This window comes from Rhodnius prolixus, unplaced genomic scaffold, assembly GCF_049639745.1.
Source record: "Rhodnius prolixus isolate KJV_2025 unplaced genomic scaffold, Rpr scaffold_8, whole genome shotgun sequence".
NCBI lineage: Eukaryota > Metazoa > Arthropoda > Insecta > Hemiptera > Reduviidae > Rhodnius > Rhodnius prolixus.
This window is the reverse complement of record NW_027411593.1, coordinates 34013351-34034987: the sequence shown is the minus strand read 5'-3', so window position 1 is coordinate 34034987 and position 21637 is coordinate 34013351. Positions and strand designations below refer to the sequence as shown.

The window sequence follows — 21637 nt, the reverse complement described above, 5'->3', positions numbered from 1 at the left end:
GTGGGGTGGTCACAACATCGATATCATGTCTAGGGATTCAGTTACTGCCGTAGTGCCGTTCTCAGATCGCAGCACTTTACAGTCCTTGTTCCTGTAGGTTAATGCAGCAATGCAAGGAAACTTTATTTATTAATGGAAAAAGTAATTTTATTTTTTGTTAGACTACTTATATATAAAAAAAAATGTTCTGAAAAACATTAAAGAATAATTTTATGTGCATGTTTATTCTGATATTGATTACACGAAGAGTAGCCGTTACTAAAGTTAACCACTCACTATTCTGCTTAATTATCCATTTTATTATCTGTTTAAGAACTTGATTTCCAAGTGTTTCATTCAGTCAAGAATATTGTACAAACTAATATTGATTAAAAATTGCTTAAAAGTTGAAAATTACATGAGATTTTTAATTTTTATTTAATTTTTTAGTGCCCATTACTGAGTGAACTTTCCGAGGGACATTGATTTTTCTTCCAGAAGGTAAATAATTTAAACATTTTATTTTTAATGCAGACGGACGATTCCCTTAGCAGTAAGGTAAAACACCAATTCAGGTCAGAGCATGTGAAATGTGATAATAGGAGGTTTAGTAAAATATAACGAACAAGGCACAAATTATTCTGAAAATGTATATTTGTAGAAAAATTACTATTCTTTATTTAGGGAAACAAAAGAAATATGTGCACAAATAAACAGGGCGTGCTAGGAGTATTCAGTACTCATAGTCTCCTAGTTTGAATGAAGTAAAAAGACTGCAGATAGGCCTCAGACGATGGAAGAGGCACGCTGCACATAGAGCTGAACACAACTCGACGCAATAGTGTTAAAATTCTTTGTCCTTATGATTTTATGAGTGTAATAGAATTGCTATAAGAATTATTTGTGTTCTAGGATACCCACAGGGGTACTAAGATCCATGAAGAAGAGTGTAGTCCAATGCGCTCTAAAGATCATCACTCCTAAAATCATGTAATGCATATGCAGGATGGGATTCCGCTTAACTCTCGCTATTCTTTTAAAACTGATTTTCCAATGGGTAGCATTTTATTATGATTAATATTTTATAATGAATCTTTTTTAACAGTGAAGGCCACTATTAAGTTGAATAGTTTAGAAGTTTTAAGGAAAACTTTGCTAAAGTTAAAAATTGTAGTAAGAAAAAATCGTTGAGTATTCACATCAGTTTTCTCGTATTTTAGGAGACCAAAAAACTGGTGAAAATTCATTGTTAATAATTTCACTCGATTAAATTCTTTAGTAATATTTTAAATTCTTTAATAATAGAAACTTAATAAATATTATTTTAAAAAAATAAATACTGATTTCATTAAAAGAATGAAATTTCTTGTGCAAATAGCTGTACTATGTGCCGTAAATAAAGTTAAACGTAACACCTGGACAAAGGGCGAACTAGTACGGTTAGTATGGATTCAGTACTCAGAGGTTTTCCAGCACCACGTTACACATCTTTAACAAATTATTTTTTACTTCAAAACAATGGAATATCATCTTAGCAGTTCAAAAGAAGATGTGAGAGTACGTATTTTATTTTATGTTACTTACATTTATTTTTTTAATTAAATTCAAATTGTAGTATAATAAGATAATGTTGTTGGGTTTTCAGATGTTACCTGATGTTGATTCTGATGTAAGTAAAAAGTATTTATCTAAACTTTGTTTATTAAGTAATAACAACTGAGGGGAAAAAATATACTAAAGCAAACGCATTATAATAAGAATATTAGCACGATTTCTTCTTACTTCAATTCTGAAGTCTAACTGATACTCCTTTGACTTCGATATTTTATAAGTTGTCTGAAATAACGAGATATTTTATAGTAAAGCGGTGAACTGCCCCAGAACTTCATTAAAATAAGTTTCCTATAATGTATTTTAAATAAAAATAATAATCCTACAAGATTTAGTGTAGGTACATAAAACTTTAAATAACATCAATGAAGCTTTTTTTTTTTTTAGTTGTGAACATCAAAATTATCTAGTTATGTAAATCGATTTGTTTCAAATTTAAAATAATTTTTTACGAATTTATTATAATAATGCAAAACACGAATTAGAATCAAATAACGTGCTAAAAGGTTTGTTCGAAGGTAGTTTATGACCTTTATAAAATTCAAAAAATAAATTTACCTTAAAATTGGTTTAAGTAAAGGCTTGCATTTGTGTATAGTGTGACGTATTTTAAAGAACTTCATTACAGCACTTACCAAAAAACTAAAAATAGATCTAGCAGACTTGCTTTTCTGTTAGATAATATATACTTTTTTTTTTGTAAAATCTTTGTTGTAGGTTCACTGTTTGTACTAAACCAAAAATAAAATTTCTACTTCTTTGAATTTTGTGAGTTTTACCGATTTTTCACTCACGCATACACATTCTCACAACGCACACATCGAACATATTCATTTTTTAAAACCTGGTTCGTAATGAGAAGACCACAATAAGCCAGTTTACAGAGAAAAACATGCGAACCATAAAATATGCATAAGAAAAATCTTTCTGTAAGAGAAAATTAAAAATATGAAAACTTCTCATTGCTTCTCTTATTGTTATCCTTAAGGTTCTAACTCATTAATTTGAGTTTAAAAGTTAGTACTAATGAAGGTATTGTGAACATAATTAATTTAAACTATAAATAGTAAATAATCTCTTATTTACTATAAGAAAAAGTTACTATAGATAAGTTTTTATTTGATAAAAAAGTTCTATTAAATTAAAATTTCTGTTCAATTTTTATTTGAAATTTGTCATATAAAACAAGAATTTAGTACTTGTGCTTCTATCTCTTGTCAGCTATATGAAACAAATCATTAACCAACTAGCTCTTTCTGATATACTAGAACAGAACTCTGAAATGTGATTATCATATTTATGTAGGGACACTAAGTTTGTTTAAAATTATAATTACATATGAATATTTGAATTTTTTGTTTGTGTTTAATGTTATTTAATTTTGACTGTTATGTTTGAAGGGAGAACCCACTGATGAACTATATTCTCTTGGACTTAACTATGAGGTAAATGTTAGAAAATATTTTTTATTATTATTATTTATTTCTAATCTATATTTTTTCTTGTTATAAATTTAGGTAATCTTATTTTTTTAGAATCTTCCACCAGAGTTTCGAAGGAGTTATGATGAATTGTCGGAAGATGAAAAAGCTTATCGTGATCTGACAACGAAGTGGATTAGAGAATCACGAGAAAACAGAGAGAAAGCTAGAGCTTGTGAGATCTTAAGAAAAACTACAAATCAATCGGTAAGAAAAATAAACAAAATTTTCTTTGTCAATTCTAGTTCATCTCGAACACACCCACTATTGACTGCAATCTAAGACTAGTACTTAAGCATTCATAATAAAATTTTTAGGTTGCAGTGGATTAGACTTTAAAAAGCCCCTCCCTCTACAACCTTACATCTAGGTTTTTACTTTAATTGACAAAATGTTTTAAAAGAAAATTTGAAAGAAATTTTGGGGTAGACTGGGATCTCACAGTACCTTCTATGACAATTTATTGTATAATAAATTAGTGAAATGTATAATATCGAATCCAGCTGGTTTTCCTTTTCTTTTTTTTTGTTTCTGTATTAAAAATTTTAAGTTAAAAACAAAAACGTAAACTGCGGTAAGATAAAAAAGTGGGAGTCCCTTTATGTATTTTCTCTTATCCCTCTTAAGAAGAAGTGTCGTTATCATTAAGTTTATCGATTTTGAGTTATTACAGGTTTTTAAATTCGAGAGAATGAACTAGCATTACTTACCACAGTTTAATCAGTTATGTAAATATTCACTTTAATTAAAAAACGGAAACTCACATAACTTATAAAAATTGTTATTTTGAGTAAAACAGAGGAAAGGTTGGTTTCTCTTTAGGGCAAAGCCTAGTATTTGGCAGTAACCACAGCATGATATTTATGTTTTGTTTTTACTGATCTGCTAACATATTCATAAATGTAAAGTCCAGCTTGCATTATACTTTATTTACATTCTTCACTTTACTCCTTCAATACAATAGAATTTCACTTGAAAACTATAACTTTAAGCGAGAGAATTATTCTTCACTGAATTTCCAAATTCACAACACCAGTCTTATATCTAATAAATAAGAATTCCATGTAAAAATATGAATAGGTATTTTCAAAAAACCGAACAATCCTTTTTAGAATTTAATATTTATTTATCTGATTTAATTTCAGGAAGTCAGAGACTTGTCCAAGAATTGCAATGAGGTTTGTAGTCAATTTTTTTATTTTATTTTTGAATATGGATTTATTTGAGGTTATTTTACTCTTTGTCTTGTTTGTATAGCGTTCGGCTAGCCTAGAGATTTTGGGGCTTTAGTAACATCAGAACTTAGAAGAAGGTTCCATCAGAACTAGTTCAAAAAAAGACGTCATTTTTTTCGCCTTTTCTTTTTGTTTTACCCAGTGTCACGTCCATATATTGCGTATTCCTAGGTTTGGGAAATATTGTAGTCTATTCCTTTATTTCTCAATTTTTACTCTCTTGAACCGTTTAAAAGTTAAGTTCCAAAAAGATAGGTGAGAGATGAATTTGTCTATTATTGTAGTTTTTGGTTCTATGGGCAAGCTCTTTATTTGAAAGATCTAAGCAATTTTTGTTTCTTTTCATTTTTTCTCATAATGAGGCATATTTATTTGATTATATAGCCTTTGACGGAAATTTAAAAAAAGGAGAATTTGTATTTGGGAGATGTAAGAAGTTATCATGTGTTTCATGACGAAAAAGGTTATATGGGTGGAATTTCTTCCATGATTATTCTCACGCAGTCATTTTGTTATTTATTATTCATTTTGAGATTTCCGTGGAAAACACAAATAAAATTAAAAATTACCTCTAGCATTAAAACTAAATGTGAAGAATTGACTTCTGTAGATTTAGGCTTAATAAATTAAGTTCTGTAAAATAAAATAATTTCTATTAATCAATTATTCTATTTGCCTAATGTAAATATCTAATATTTTATTGGCTTTAAGTTTGTTTTTTGCTTTTTACATCATTTTTTTTTTTACAGATACTACGTGAAATAAAAAATAACTGTGATAGCATTTTGAACATGGCAGAAAAATCGTAAGTATTAACAAAAATATAATAAAATATAAACTATAATTGGAATTTTCAAATATTTACAAAATTTAAATAGTTTTTAAACCTTTAAATGATTTTTTTATTTTTATCAAACCAAGTTCGAAATTATTGCACTTTATACCTCTTATTGTTGGAGTATACATCAAAGTGCATGTGCGTTTTGTACCTGTATATATTTGTTTGAATGTGTGGAATCAAGAAATGCAGTATTTCACTGGCCTAAGTAAAAAAATGCACATGTACCATTTATTTTGCCTTACTAAAAAGTCTATATGAGGCTAGCTATTGTTTCTTGCTTCTAGGATCATTTTTTTGTTTTTTTTTTTTGTTTTACCGCTAAGACAAGACGGTATTATTTGTATAATGCATTTGTTGTTGTTCTTATTTATTTATTGTTCAAAGAAAACAACTAGTTGATGAACTGAATAAAATGTTGGCTTCATCGGGTATATCTCCCCAGGAACAGCAGAAGATGATCAACGCTTTGAAACTTCAAAAAAAGAAATTGGAACGCAGTTTAACTGGTAATATTTTATATGATTTCACTAGAACCCACGAGAAAAATAAATAAAAGCATGTTTTCTAAATTTTTGAAGTTTGTGTAAAAAAATAATATAGTTTGTGTTGGCAACGCTAAAGAAATACTTTTCGAAAAAATTGATATTTTTGCTAGATTTTTGCACTCTTCATTTCAGATAGTACAATTCATAAGTCATTATGTATCATACATACATCCATTCAGGGACTTTAAACGAATGCTATAATTGTTACGAGCGTCATCCTCGCTAAGATCTTCCAAAAGTTGGTCGTCTTTATAACCTTCTATAAAATTTTGTTTAATATAAAATGTATAGTGTTCAGAAAGTGTTAATTTTGTCATGTAACTAATGCACCCAAAAGTTTTTGTTCTTGCTGGTAGTGCGTGCCCCCAATTAGGTACCGGCTTTGCCAATTTGAATTCTTTCTAGTTAAATTTCAATTAAAAAAAAAAGATGAAAAAAAAATTCTAAATTATTTACATTCATGTAACGCTGAACTGATTTAAGTGTTTGATCAGTGAAAAAATTAATCCAAAGTTTATCAGGAAGCCTATTCCAAACAATAGATGAAATATTAATACTTTTTTATAGTTCTACGTTACAATGAATAATGTTATTTGCATTTTTTGACATTTTTTGTCTTTGTTCTATGGAGTTATTACCGCCCGCAAGCAAGCTAAACCAAAGCCTGCCAAGAAGGTTATGCCAATTAATCCACTATTGAAGAACAAGAAGCCAATTACAAAAGAAGCCTCTAAAGAAAATGATAATAAAAGTAAAAACATCTAAAGAAGAATTAAGCATAGTGAAGAAGAAAATCTATCTACTTAACAGAATTCATATGGAAGCTTGTTTAGATATATAACTAAATGAACACTGTTTAAAATAAATGTGAATAATTTATCAAATAATTATCAAAAAAAAATTTTATGTGTTGATAATATTATTCATTCATATTGTTTGTTAAAAAATTTATAAAATTAAAAAGTTATTAATGTAAAAATATATGGCTATTTTTAAATATAATTTTATTTTTAGTATAATTTTTTTCTTTATTCATAATAAATCATAATCTTCTTCGCATTATAACTAAAATTAGATTCCAAAGTCACAATAGTCAAATATTAAATATCTTGTGGAAATGTACACAACTTTTACTGACTACAATTCTTGAACTTGAGCATTTTTAATCTCTAAAAATCCCCTCCGACGGTCTTGGACCAATGAGGTATTTTGTTTTTCTTTTATTTTGTATTTTAGTTCTGAATACCTGAATAATCTCTTAAAATCGAAGGGTTTCCATATGAGAAAATAAAACTAGTAATTTTTTTTTGCATAATTTTATAAAAGGAACTCATTTTTTCATTCAGTGGTATCAAATTTAATAAATTAAAATTCTTTAAGGAAATTGTACATTTCTACTCTTAAGAGTTACATTTAAAAGAAATTAACTCAAAAGTAATTGCAGTGTACAGTAAAGCCTTTTTATATCATAATGGTACAATGTTAGTTTTACTCGTACACTTCATCTACATTACATTCTTGAAGTTGTTATGGGATTCGTAATAACGAGAGAAAACAGACCTTAACAGAGATGTTAGTTTTTTTTATTAGATCAGCAGTTTGAAGAAAGTAAAATCTAAAACTGTATAGGGGACTTTGTAAAATAAGACTGAATCTGGAAATAATAATAATGCAGGTAATAATTTAGGAAAGAGTTTGAAGAAATGGCATCCTTCTTTGGAGACTGAATTGACACTATTTGATAAATAACATTACATGCTTGATTGACGACGGTTCACAAATAAGAATAAGGAAGCAGTAGACTTAATGTCCTAATGTCAATTTGTATAAACTTTATTTTATATAATTTATGAATATATAAATACTTTTATGTAATAAATATTTCTCAAAATAGCATTTGACATGTTCAAAGCTTTCTTAATCAGTTGAGTTGGCAGGTTGTTATCTAATATACCTTGCGTTGAAATATATAAAGAGGAATTATTTTATTATAAGTTAAACATGATGGAGAAGGGTGCTTTATACTATTTTTTTTTTTTTTTGCGCATCAACAGCTGAGGTTATTAGCGCCTGGAGCTTTTTCCAGTGCATTGCCGGCCTCCGGACAGTGTTCTCTCGTTACAGACAACACTGTCCATCACCGGACAGTGAGCTGTAAGAAGCTCCTAGGAAGAGAAAATCTAAGGGTCAGCTGCTGGATTCGAACCCGGGACCTCCGCGTGTGAGTCCAGTATGCTAACCTCATAGCTAATCCCTTCCCTGCTTTATACTATTAAAAATTATTTTATTATTTGTATATAGTATGCTCTATTCTGGAAATGCCTCATTTCGTTGGACAATTACAAAAAATAAATCTGGTGCAATAATTCAAAAATATAAACTGGCACATCTAAGGTAATTAACATATATTTTTATACAACCTAGCCTGGAATCCAACCCAGTACCACAATACTTTGCAGGTCTCGTCTCACCTCAAAATTAACTGATTTTCATTATATATAAATTATACTATTTGAGAAGTCATTTGGCGCACAGAACTTGTTTTGTAATGTTCTAAGACAGGAATGGCCAACCCGCGGCACACGGGGAGCATGTAGCCCGCCTTGAACAATTTTATGGCCCGCGACATTCATCCTAATTTTACAAAATTTGTTTATTAACTTCAAATTGAACTATTGACTTACAATGTAATGATGAACTAAAACACCTGATATGTATAATATACGATTGACAAAAAAATACAATATTAAAATCAGAAAGCAAAGAAATTCCATTAAAATTAGTTTGTATTTTTCCACTTTTTCTCAATCTCCATATACAAAACTAGCCTACTAACGTATATAATATATACCATTCAAAAAAATACAGTGTTAGACAAAAATAATAAGTAATTTCAAGTAAAACCAATGAAGGTTTTCCAATTTTTCTTATTTAAGAACCTATATTTCCAAAGTAGCCGATCCTATGAAAACATTATACGCCTGACTTACAAATGCCATCTTATAAAAAGAAAATAAAAAGTTTGCAGTAAAACTAAAGAAGATTCCCCACTTTCACTTTTTTTTCTGAGTATTTACATTAAAAACCAGCCACCTAATGTGTATAATATTTGATTTTCAGAAAAATACTGTGTTAGAATTAGGAAGCATGGAAATTCCTGCAAAACTAACGACGATTTGTATTTTTCTCTTTTTTCTGAACCTCTACATCCTAATCCACAAATGTGAATTTTTCTGAATCTGGACATCTACGTAGACCACATAATGGGTATAATGTAAGTTCAGTCTACAAATGCAAAGATAGAAACAAAAATAAGAGATTTTCGATAAAACTAATTAGACTTTTCTATTTTTCCTTTTATCTGAATCTCTGCCTCCAAAACTAGCCTACCTAATGTGTATTATACGCGCTTGGCATTAAAATAAAATGTTAAAATCAAAAAGCAAGGAAATTCCAGTAAAACTACGGAAGAGTTAGAATGTTTCCCATTTTTGTCAATTGCATTTTCTCTGCAATAAGTTTTTGTTGGACACCCCTGTTCTAAATTTTGAGTTATTTGTAAATTTCTTGCACGCTACAAATTTTTTTGTAAGAATGTTAAGTTATTTTTTTTTTTTTAATGATTTAAGGCGCGTCAACATCTAAGGTTATTGGCGCCCGGAGCTTTTTTCAGTGCACTGCCGGCCTCCGGACAGTGTTCTCTCGTTACAGACAACACTGTCTATCACCGGACAGTGAGCTGTAAGAAGCTCCTAGGAATGTTAAGTTATTATTATAATAAAGTTCGGCTCTTCTTCTCAGACATTCTTTTAAATAAATAAAAACATAATTCATGATAAATTCATCATTTGAACCTAACAGAGAGTATATAGACAAAAAGAACATCTTTCTAAATATTTCTGTCTAATTGAGTGATAAGCTGTACAAATAAACAATATATGTGGCAAATCTTCTTACACTTTCAAATCACAAAATTTACAGAAAATTTGAGGATTAATTATATACTTATTGTTGCTGATGTTTAATGAAATACAGTATTGACCTGAAGTTCTTAATTGTGCAAATAGTCTTGTTACTGTTAACGGTACTTTATGCAGAAGGTAAGAATGTTAAGTTAATGAAGTGGATTAGTTCATGTTTATTTCGCCACAAGACTCAGTTCGACCAGTTATGGACACGTTTTCTGTAGTAAGAAAATACATATTAATACGAGGGCCGTAGTGCAATGAGTAAGGGTCTGAAAGGAAGGCTCTCAAATTTTGAGCCTTAATTATAAAATAAATAAATCGCAAATAAAGAGAGTTATGCTTTTTCAGTATTTCGTAACGGGATTTTCTTACAATAAGTCATTGTTTACTAGGTAGGAAGAGAGGATTGTTGAAACATTTTAAGATTTTTAAATTGCGCGTGTTAAAATAAAGAAACATAAACAGCCCGATAAGAATGATAAGAACATTAAATGTAAATAATTAAATTAAAAAAATAATAAATGCACTCGTGATTAATACATTTTTATATCCCGATAGTAGAAAAAAATAAGGTCAAGGATGATAAAAAAAATTTCTAGAATCAAGCTCATTAAAACTGCATCTTATGAAGGCACTCAACTATTCGCTTCCTATTCTAACGACGCAAGGAGGCTCAGATTATGATTTTAACAAAATCTTTTTAGCAGGTCTCCTAATGGCACCTAAACAGAATATAACATTTGACTGTTTGAGTTTTTTTTCGTTTTTGAACTATATTTATCGAACCCACTCAGCAAATCAAAAAGTAAACAACACATTCTCTACTTCAGGGAAATCAAATCGTGAATTAACGTGAAAACATAAAATTGTAATCGCTTACGGTGTGACACTATTCAAAGAATTAGATCTTTTTATTGGAGGCAGAGGAACGTGGAGGACAACTTGGTGGCTATTAGCTTGTGTGGTTGGTGAACGACGGCGAAGGACCGAGAAGGATGGGAATCTGCAGTGGTTGAGGCTTAAGCCCTTCATCAACTATGATGGTCAGAGAGTAAATATTGTTCCACTAATCTGACGAACCTAAATGAAAATAAGATATTTTTCCACTCCAAGTTCAAATTTATACTACTAATCTCAGTTGTCTAGCAGCATAGAGAGGTGGAAAATATCAGTGCTATTATCTAAAAGATAAAGAATTTTATAGTACCTATTAGTATATACTTGAAAAAACAATAAAAATACTAGCTGAAATAATAAAATTGTTATCAAATTAAAAGGTCATCTAATCTTATCTACTCACTACTACAAGTAAACATTATCTCTTTTTATAAAACGTAAATAACTTGAGTGAAAAGAAAGTATATTAGCAATAAAGAAACTAGTTTTATAAATGTCCCATAAGAAACAATTTTAAAAAGTTTTGAAGTATTTTACTGTAATGGCTTCCAGAAAACAGCAACTTTCCAAAACTGAAACAATTCTTCTACGTAAAAAACATATCGGGTACGTAGGTTTTTCTGTTTATACAATTTGCAAAAAGTTCATGCTTTTGATTAAGATATTGTTGATAAATCTGACAGAAAAGAAATCACAACAACTCTACTGAGGTCAATTACTGAGCGCAAAACTCAGTGTAACCCTTGCCTCATCTGTCCATATCTCAGTGGTGACATTTATAACTATTATACAATGATGAGAGTCTCTCTCATTTTAATAGTTACGATTCACCACGAACATTTATTAAAACTAAACATAATATGAATTTCATTGTATTTTTGTTTTAAGAGCATTTTAAATGAAATTTTTATTAAAACTTTTCCTAGAAAGTGCAGAAAGTATATTCCAATACAAAATTATTTTTTAATGTTCTGATAGCGTTTAAAAAACTAAACTCATACTTAACATAAAGGCTGAAATAGTATTTAATTTTTAATAAGAATGATAAAGAAGGAACGAGCTGAAAAAATTACATTCTATTTACTTAAACAGGAAGGAATGTGTTTATTTTGACTTTCTTCTGGTGAAAGGATTAACAAAAATCATGATAATTGTATAAGTTTTTTTATTTCTTTAGTGCTCTCATTGCACTCAACAAAGACTGTAGGCCTCTAACTACTATAGTATGGTAGTAGTAACTATATACTTCAAAAAAGTTCTATTAAAAGCACATCTTAGAGATAGTGGTGGGTAGGGTAGTCTTTCTACTAATTTGGAGGAATAATTTAATCTAATTTTGGTCATACCACTTACGTACGTTTGAGGATGCCAAAATTTATTGCAAAAATAACGAATTTGACTTTTTTTTTTGAGCGTGAGTTAAAGTATCCCTTAACTTAGCGGATTTTTCCGATTATGAGATATTTTCGGAGATGACATATGAGATGTTCTCTACACAATATTATGCATTATTGGTACATAGTATTAACCTAAAAGCTTTAAATAATGGAAAGAAGATTTTGTTGACAGTGACAAAAACAATTTTTTTTTTTTTGACCTATTTCTTTATGTTTTGAAAACCAATGATACTCGAAATACCACCAAAGGTAACCGAACTATAGAAAAAAGTTTCCCAATTTTTGCCGCTTTCTCATCGTAAATCTAGAACACTTATTTTAATAATTGTTCTGGTAGATGTCGAGAGGATAGGCTTTTCTCTATCACTTCAGAGTGTTCACAAATTTATAAACGGTGTACAATTAAAAAAATGATATATATTTTTGGAATTCAGAGTTTGAAGAAAATATGAAAGTTAGAACGGTTAAATTTATTCAATGGCTTCAAAACTAATACTTTCTAGGAAAAATTCTCTCAAAGCAGTTTTTTATTTAATATTTCTACACTGTATATTTCTACACAGAAGATAAATAGACAATTTGTCACAAATCCAAAATTCTGCTCACTTTTTACTATAGTCTGTTGTAAAACATACTATAAGTAAACTATTTAATTTAAATTTGAGCTATAAATTGTTACTATTCTCTAACCTTGATTAAGAATTGAGAATTGAAGAGAAGTAATCTAACAGACGGAACATTCCCTTGCAAAGATTAATAAGGAATCTTCAGATATAATTGCATTCAATAATATCAGTTCTATTTTCCGACAAATCAATTAATTGATATCCAATGAGGAGTAAACAAGTAGAGCTAGTTTATTGAAAATTACTTGTTGAAAGTTGAGACAGAATAAAGTAACTTTATTAAATTTACCAGTTACGCATATTTTCAACTCTGACCTTATTTGTAGTCAATCAAAGCTTGGTGGCAATTAAGTAAAAATGCGAATAAAAAAAGAGTCCAAAGTAATTTAGTGGCCTTGACCTTCATAACAAGCTTTCCTTTAAAAGAAAAGTGTTCTTTTCCCAATAATTTTAAAAATTAAACAAATTTGAGAATTAAATTCCTACGAGCAATTAGGTAAGCCTAACGGCCTCCTTCAAATCATAAACCACGTATTTCATCCTCTGAAACAGGTAACAACAACCCTCCCATTGAGTTGGTTTTCGGACAAGTCATTTCTGCACAACAATTGGATTGTTGACCTGCGTATCAGAACTTTGAAATTCAAGTACTTGTCTAAATTCGTGACAAGGCTTTAGACAAGTTGAAAAGATATGTTGAGCGACAAGATCCCTTAGGCCGAAGAGGTTCATTTACTGGCGTAAGGAGAAAATATTACCAGCAATAAGCTAAAAAACTATATTAAATATTAATCTTATTCTTTAACAATATATTAAAAATAATAATAATAATATGAAAGGTCAACGCCCTGCCATTATCTATAATTTTCTAAACAGATTATTACATAATTCTGAAGTGGGCCATTTTAGATACATAATATTTAGGCACTGTTGTTTTTATCTTTTGTATCTGATTTTTAGTTAATGGATGCACAAGCATTCAGTAAAAACAATTATTTATTAAGTACCTCACATAACTAAGTTATTATTTATTTTATTAAATTTATTAACCTCAAGAAACCAAATTAATGTTTGTGATTTACCTTATCTGAATGGCTTTTTAATGAGCTATTTATCAGTACAATCTATCCTATAAAAATATAATATAATATAATGATCTGATATAATCATTAAAAATTTTCAACCGTAGTCATTAGGAGTGGAACTTCATTAAATAATATTTTTGAAAATAACTCAAATTAAAATTCGCAAAATGTAGGAATAGGATATTGTCAGTTAGTCATTTTATTTATGTCAGTTTCCTGGAATACATTCCGAGTTTTTTTATCGGTTCTCAGGGAGTAATGTCGTCTCTATAATGTTCTTTCACTTTCATGTGACCCATTTTACTTTATTTTTAAAAGCCATTTTTACAAGAAAATGTGTTTTTTGAGAAATCTGCAGAGTAAATATTTTAGCCATTCTTATAAAACGCAGTCTAGACATCCAGTACTGACTAAATAACGTTGCAGATTTGGTATAGGTAAGATTTGGTATTTAATTGTCTAATTTCGTTGAAAAGCTGACTAATACAAATTCCAGCTTAAAGAAAATTTGTCCATTTTTAAAACCAGAGAGATCTAAAACAAGAAAATTTATTGTTGTGTTTAAAAAAAAAATTGTTCCTGACAAAAAACAACAACAAATCCTGGACCTTCTCTTAAATCAGGAGTAAACTTCTGTTTATTTTAATAACATTGTCAATTGCTTAGAGTATTTCAAAATAATTGTATTTATTTAATAAACACAAAAACAGGTAGCTTATACTTGCAATTATTTCTTGCCTAAAACCAATAAAGATAACATTCACGATAGCGTACAATCAATATTGAGGCCAAATCTCAATCTTATTCAATATTTCGTTAACAAGAAAAGCAACTTGTTATTAAATAACATATTCATCTAGTTTTCTATATAATAAAGAAATTTTTATATTGTAGGGAAGCATGTCAACTGTTTTATCAAAAAGATCCAATAAAAATAGTGAGAGCTAAAGGTCAATATATGTACGATGAAAATGGTACACGCTATTTGGATTGTATAAACAATGTGGCTCATGGTAACTATAAATTCTGCTGTAATATTTTTAAGAATTCCTTAGACGAGTTGTAAAAAAAAAAATGATGTATTTATAGCTGAGTTTAGAAGAGGAAGAATGATCACATCGTTAGGAACTTAAATGAAAACAAAACACTTGATTTGTACGTGATAAAGTTGATTGTATTACGAATCAATGTTGTTTTCTTGAATTTCGAGACAGAATAAAACAAAAGTAGACCGCTTCTTCAAATCAAATAGAATATATTTGATTAATATACTATATTTTCTTAGTATGACAATCCGCATCTTGATTAATTATTCAAAATATGAGCATAATACATACTTTTGAGAGAAATCCCTCATTAAGCCTCAATTCCTTTTCTTCACCCCCTCCCCAAACACAGTCTTTAAGTGACAGTTAACAATTGGAAAAGTATTCTTCTTATGCGTTCTTTGCGACCATACCGAACTGGTGATGTACGGAGACGGATAGAACATACTTTACTATCAATTTTTCCTTATGAATATCCAAGGTCATTTAGTTTTGCAGACATCGCATCTAACCTCTCGCTATCAATGCGTCTGACTGAAGAATACCTAGATTGGTAGGTTGATGTGGTTATTAAGTGGCAAAAGGTGAAAAGTACTTCCAGTAAGTACCCTATAATATGGTACAGCTACGTGCTCAAATCAGATATTGGTTTTAAGAAAAATACCTCTTTAAGGTGATCAATTCTTTAAGCAATGAAACTTAATTCTAAAATAAACTTTCTGTTTTAGTGGGGCATTGTGATGAAACTGTAGTCAAAGCATGTACTGATCAAATGGCAGTGCTCAACACAAATATACGATTTTTACACGATAATTTAGTAATATGTGCCAAGAAATTAACAGATAAAATGCCAAAACCACTTTCTGTATGTTTCTTTGTAAATTCAGGATCAGAAGCCAACGATTTAGCTTTAAGACTGGCAACAGCTCATACTAACGCTAAAGACGTTATTTGTGTCGATAGGTGAGTAACTCTTTAACGACCATTTTAATTTCAGACATTAATTTTTTTGGGGGGGATAGTAGTGTTTAATAAATTCTACTATTTAAGGGCATACCATGGAAATTCAATCATTTTAATGGATATATCTCCTTACAAATATGAGGAAGGGAAGTTTCCAAAAAAGGATTGGGTTCATGTGGTAAGTAAATTAATAATGCAATAATTCGCCTGATAAGTGTGGTTAAAGAAGACAGTTTAGGGCAAAAGTTTGACCAAATAAACAATTATTTGGAGAAATTTATAAGAAAAATAAATAAAGGACTGCAGAATTATTAGAAAACTATATTGAACTACGTTGTGGTCTCACCTTGAGAGTAAACTAAATAATAGGTACGTAAAAAATTGCTCTGAGGAAGCGATTTACAGAACTGCGCTAAGAAACTGTTCTAATAAAAATCCAGACGTGTCTAACAACAAAACGCTTAAGAGACATTTAAATGATAAATAACTAGTGAGCATAACCTCAGATGTTGTTATCATTAAAAACTAGTGAGCAATTTGTAGTAATTTTCACGAAAAATGAGTAGAAAACGCATCAAAATACTTAAACCAGTCGAATTGATGTTAAAAAGGCTTAACAGGTTTTATGGCTTGGTCCTAAAAATAGTAAATCCAAAAAATAAAATTAAAAATTATTTTTATTGCAATGGATAGCTAGTATTGACTTTGCAAATATCTATGTCCATCTTTTAGAATTTGCCTTTTATTGCAGTGATAAATGATTGAACTTAATAATAAATCTTCATCAGCACTAATGGCTGATGAGTCGGTGAACAAAAAATACAAAATCAGTACAATGAAAAAGGCTCCGAGAGTCAAACATCCAAAGGATAACGGGCTTTAATTAGTAGAAGTCTTTGCCGTTCTTGATGATAATGATGCACTAATAATTTTTAGGCTCCCATACCAGATGCTTACCGAGGCAAATATCGTGGCGACAACGAAGACTTGGGTGAAAAATATGCTAATGAAATTAAACCACTGATTGAAGATATTAAAGATAGTGGTAGAGGATTGGCAGCTTTCATTGCTGAGTCAGCTGCATGCTGTGGTGGCCAAATTATTTTTCCACCAAACTATTTGAAAAATGTTTACAAGTAAGAAGCAATATTTATTTAATAACAATACATTCATGTACAGATCTTAACGTTATCATTTGCATTGTTGATAAAATTATCTTTGTATTTTTCTTTTAATGGACTGTGCGCATCAGTTATAATAGAAAACAACTGAACTAACAAAAACAAATAATTTGATATGAAATATCTAAGAGGTTTTCTCTTACTGTAGAATTTACGTACTTATTATCGGTATTGTAATTAATCATTATTATTAATCAATTATTATTAATAAATCATTATTAAGTAAAAAATTATTTGCTAGTCTTTTAAGAATGAATTGAAAGTAGAACTCCATCTCCTATAGCCTGATTTATTTAGTTTAAATTACTGTAGGAAGTTAAAAAAAAAAAAAAAAAAAATAATAATAATAAGCAGTATCATGAAGTTTTTGACAAAACTATTTCTTATATTGCACGGAATAGAATTTATTTGATGTTAATGAATCAAGTTCAAAAAACTTATTTCTAGGCTAATAAGAAAAGCTGGGGGTGTATGTATAGCTGATGAAGTTCAAGTTGGGTTTGGAAGGCTTGGAAAGTATTGGTGGGGATTTGAATCTCAAGAAGTTGTACCTGATATAGTTACAGTTGGTAAGTATGAAAGTTATATGTTTAAATTTTCAGAATGATTTATAAGATTTATTAGTTAAGTCACCATTACAACTGAGGTAAAGAAACAGCAGCAGACATGTTCCCAGGCGAATGCAGTTTTTACAAGAAATAAACTATTTAAGTTTTCCTACTTTACACTTAAATTATACTGAATTGAAATTGTTAATAGAATACATAATCGTGAAATAGATTGTTTTTATTTTCAATAAATTTTTTTCTTTCGTTTTTAGGCAAAGCGATGGGAAATGGATTTCCAGTAGCTGCAGTAATTACTACAAATGTTATTGCACAAAGCTTTAAAAATCTTGGAATAGCTTTTTTCAATTCGGTAACTTATTATTATTTAAATAATTCTTAATAAACATCTTATTATAGCAACAATATGAAGTAACAATATGTTAAGATGTTGGTAACAGATTTGGTATAATTTTTTTTTTACAAAAAAGACAGTTCTGAAGAAGAAGGAATTCGTGCGATCTAGCGAGAACTTGATTGAACTAAGCTTCTGGCTAGTAATCAACGCATTTCAAGATCTGTTCTCATTAGCCCTACTGGACAGTGACCTATAAAAGTGTGCTATAAAGAAAATATCCATAGGCAGGAAATAAATAGATTTCCATAATTGTGGGGTATAAAAAATAAAAAAAATAAAATTTACTTGCATTTCCATAAACACTCAAAAAAAACCTTTGTTATCAAATGATGTGCTTTGATCTTTTAAAACTCATTTTCATTCTTGTAGAAATAGTTCCTACAGTAGCTTATTATTGCTTTTGACGTAAAAATCAAATTATCAAAAATCCTTAATCAAATAAGTTTCTATAACTTTTAATTTGTTTCGATTTAGTTTGGTGGCAATCCGGTATCTTGTGCTGCATCACTAGCGGTCATGGAAGTCTTGGAGAGAGACAACCTTATAGAAAATGCTTCCAGAGTAGGGTCGCACATGATACGTGGTTTAAATAAATTATCTGCAAAACATGACATTATTGGAGATATTAGAGGAAGCGGATTTTTTATTGGTATTGAACTAGTAAAAAATAGACGTACAAAAACTCCTGCAACAGAAGAAACCCAAAAGATACTTTCTAGGTAAAATATTGTAAAACTAATTATTTTGACTGTTTTATTGTTTTTGTTCTAATATTGTCAAGGTAGGCATTAATGCTATGTTATTCAGCGAACCTCAAAGAATTTAAGATAAGGTGGGTCGATGACCTGAGGTGGAACTCAAAAAATCAGAAGAAGCCCTTGTGTTTGCTTTGTACATTTTAAGAAACTATCTTGATTATGTTCGTCTGTATATGTAAATAAGACTATCTTTACTATTATTATATGAGCACTGCATCTTGTGAGATCTCTAGCGCTCGGAACCTTCTCACTGCTCAGTCTGATTCTCTAGGGGTCTTCAGACCATAATCTGAAGAGGTTCCAAGGTAATAAAAGTGTAAAAACAACAAGCTGAAGAAACCGGGATTTCAGTGATTGTCTGCTGCATTAACACTTGCTGATACCACCATTTAATTAATCGGAGCTAGTTGTGAGTTAAATTCAATTCTCTAAGTATTCCAATATTTTGTTTTGTTTTTTTTGTTTTTTAGATTAAAAGAAGAACATGTTTTACTCAGCTGTGATGGTCCACACAGAAATGTTCTTAAATTCAAACCTCCCATGGTATTTGAAAAAGAAGATGCTGACTTCTTATTACATAAACTGGATTTAATTTTTCAAGAAATTAAGAAACAAGTGATCACTAATGGAACTACATAGTAAATTTATTTTATTTATATTGAATTTGCTCCTCTGTTAAGAGATGCATTATTACATATTTTGTTTGTATCAAGCAATGCTTAGATTAAGCATGTTACGTCTTTGGGCAGACATTATTGGCAGTTGCGTGAATGAAATAAAAAATGGCAGAAAATAAAAAATATATATTAATTTATTTATTAAATGGACAACTGCACTATTTTTACAATAAATGGCAAATTTACATACATAGATTTGTATGTAAGTACTTTTCATACATGTATATAAATTATAAATTATACATATTATAAATGTAGAATAAAGTACTCGTATCTCCACTTACAACTGAAGAATAATGAATACAGAATGTTAGATAATAAAATAAAAAATCTAAACTCGGTGGGATTTGCGGAAAACAGGAGGCAAATAGAAAACTGTACACTATTAAGAAGGAGCTCCAATCTATTGTATTGCAAAGGCTTGAAAGTAGGAGAAGGAGGCCCTGGATTCCTAATGAATAAAAAAATAAAAGTCTTTTACGCGAATAGATTGTGCCCAAATTTCAGATTGAACATTCCAGATCTATTTAAAAATTATATTAATATACGGAACAATTTCGTCATCTGACATGGTTTTCTCCGAAATGGCCTTTGGTAATCTTAAACTTGACATACTAGTACTCACTTGTAGGCCCATCTATTTTATAATTTGATAAATTTTTTTTTATTGAAAATTATTTGAGAGTTGTGCCACTTATGATTCTCGTAACTCATGAAAATTCTGTCTCGCGGGCAGACAATGAAAACTGCACTTAAAAGATAGGTCTGTAAAGAAGCTGGATTCGGACCAGGAGTCTCCTCATTGAAATCCAATATACCCTAACCACTGAGATAATCCCTTTCCTTACAAAATAAATAATTGTAAAAAGTTCCTTTTCATTAGAACAAGCACAAGCCAAATGACTGTTGAAAGCTTGGAACTTTAGGTAGTTACAAAAATATTAAATAAATACTTAGGGCAAATAATGGCACATGGGTGAAATGATGCAACAACTTAGTTCAATAATATATTTTTCAATTCACTATATTTTTTTATTGTTACAGTACAGTAAGGTAATTTACAAAAAAACGTATTAATTATTTTTAAAATACTGAAAATAAACTTTTGTATTACAAAACATAGGAAATTAAAAATATTGACAGATTTGTAAATTGAAAAAAAATATAAACATGTTGAAAATTAACATAAACAAAATGTACAAATAAACTGGCGTTTAAATATTGATGTATATTTTTTTGAAAATTAATTTTATTTGTACAACACTATTACATATTTTTTTCAAAAATGAAAAATAAATTAAAACTTTTTGGACTAGAGGAACTGTATGGGCCTCACTAGACGTGAGATATAATAATCTAATTTTTACTGTCACCACATAATATTATTAAAACAAGTAAAAATATAAAAACTTTACAAGTTATAGACATCAAACATTAATCTTATTTAATTTTCTCAAACTTACATAGAAATGGTAGCAGTTTAAATAAAGATGTGTAGCTTATTAGAATTAAATTTTGCTTTAAATTTATAAATTTTGGGAAAGTGTGTGGATCTTTTTTCAATGCTTTTTTAAAATATACAAAAGTCTGAAGCAGAATATTATTATTACCAAACATAGCGTCCGTTGTAAATTTTACAATAAAAAATGTCTTCTTATTAATTGAAGGCTCTTACATGGTTGGTCGAATTTGTGTTGCAATGACATTTTAAAATGTATGAAACTTTACTAAAATGTATAACGTGAATAGTTTTAAACACCCTCAGTGACCTACTTTTCGAACTGCGATATTTATTTTGAGAATAAGAATGTTTATCAGCTTGGATTTTTTAGTGTTAATTACTCCAATAATGAGTGAAGAGACGTCCTATACCTCCATTTAATCACCATAGTCTCTAGTAAAGATCTTGGTGTTTAATAAGTGGATTTGTTTTCGTCGCTCTTCCCAATCAATAGAACTTTAATATTTGTCTTTATCTCTTATTTAGTGAGCGAGCGTTGTTTTTTGATTCTATAGTTTTCAAGGTCTTTACTGGTGAGCCGATCCTTCCTTTTCTAATCAGTTTCTTTGTTATATTATTTCATAAAGGATCACCACATATGCCCAAATTACATTATATATTTGTTTAAAAACAGAATCAATGTTCGGTGAAAAATGAAGCAAGAAAAGTTATGAAGGCCATGCATTAGAGAAGGCGGTCTCGAAAGAGAAGATTCATTATCTTTTCATTGAATACATGTCCTAATTTTGTGCACTCTTTTATGGTTACACATCTTGATTTTATAGAGCTTTCCGACGTTATTCATAATTGTCATCTTGAAAAGGCCGATTTCTTAAAATTTCTTCGTTGGTCTTGCATTCAATTCTGACATTACGACATATGT

The 21637-nt window shown here is 29.4% G+C and overlaps 2 protein-coding genes across 3 annotated transcripts; both read left to right on the top strand.

Moving 5' to 3' along the window:
* Positions 1-30: 30 nt before the first annotated feature.
* On the top strand, positions 31-6711 carry LOC141451273 (uncharacterized). 2 transcript variants are annotated; one of them, XM_074122538.1, is made up of 11 exons: positions 42-141; positions 430-480; positions 892-1036; positions 1358-1536; positions 1625-1648; positions 2991-3035; positions 3126-3278; positions 4217-4249; positions 5056-5111; positions 5532-5653; positions 6324-6711. In XM_074122538.1, exons 4-11 carry the CDS (start codon positions 1498-1500, stop codon positions 6455-6457), a joined length of 606 nt encoding a protein of 201 aa, XP_073978639.1. In that variant the 5' UTR covers positions 42-141; positions 430-480; positions 892-1036; positions 1358-1497; the 3' UTR covers positions 6458-6711. The 2 variants fall into 2 exon arrangements, with proteins under 2 accessions (XP_073978638.1, XP_073978639.1); XM_074122537.1 differs by having other exon boundaries at positions 31-141; positions 430-1036.
* Positions 6712-11003: 4292 nt separating this feature from the next.
* LOC141451259 (ethanolamine-phosphate phospho-lyase) lies at positions 11004-21595 on the top strand. The gene is made up of 9 exons (XM_074122515.1): positions 11004-11163; positions 14560-14678; positions 15440-15674; positions 15762-15852; positions 16611-16810; positions 17303-17424; positions 17676-17773; positions 18293-18537; positions 19047-21595. The coding sequence occupies exons 1-9, from the start codon at positions 11099-11101 to the stop codon at positions 19213-19215; spliced, it is 1344 nt and encodes a 447-aa protein (XP_073978616.1). The 5' UTR covers positions 11004-11098; the 3' UTR covers positions 19216-21595.
* Positions 21596-21637: the final 42 nt, after the last annotated feature.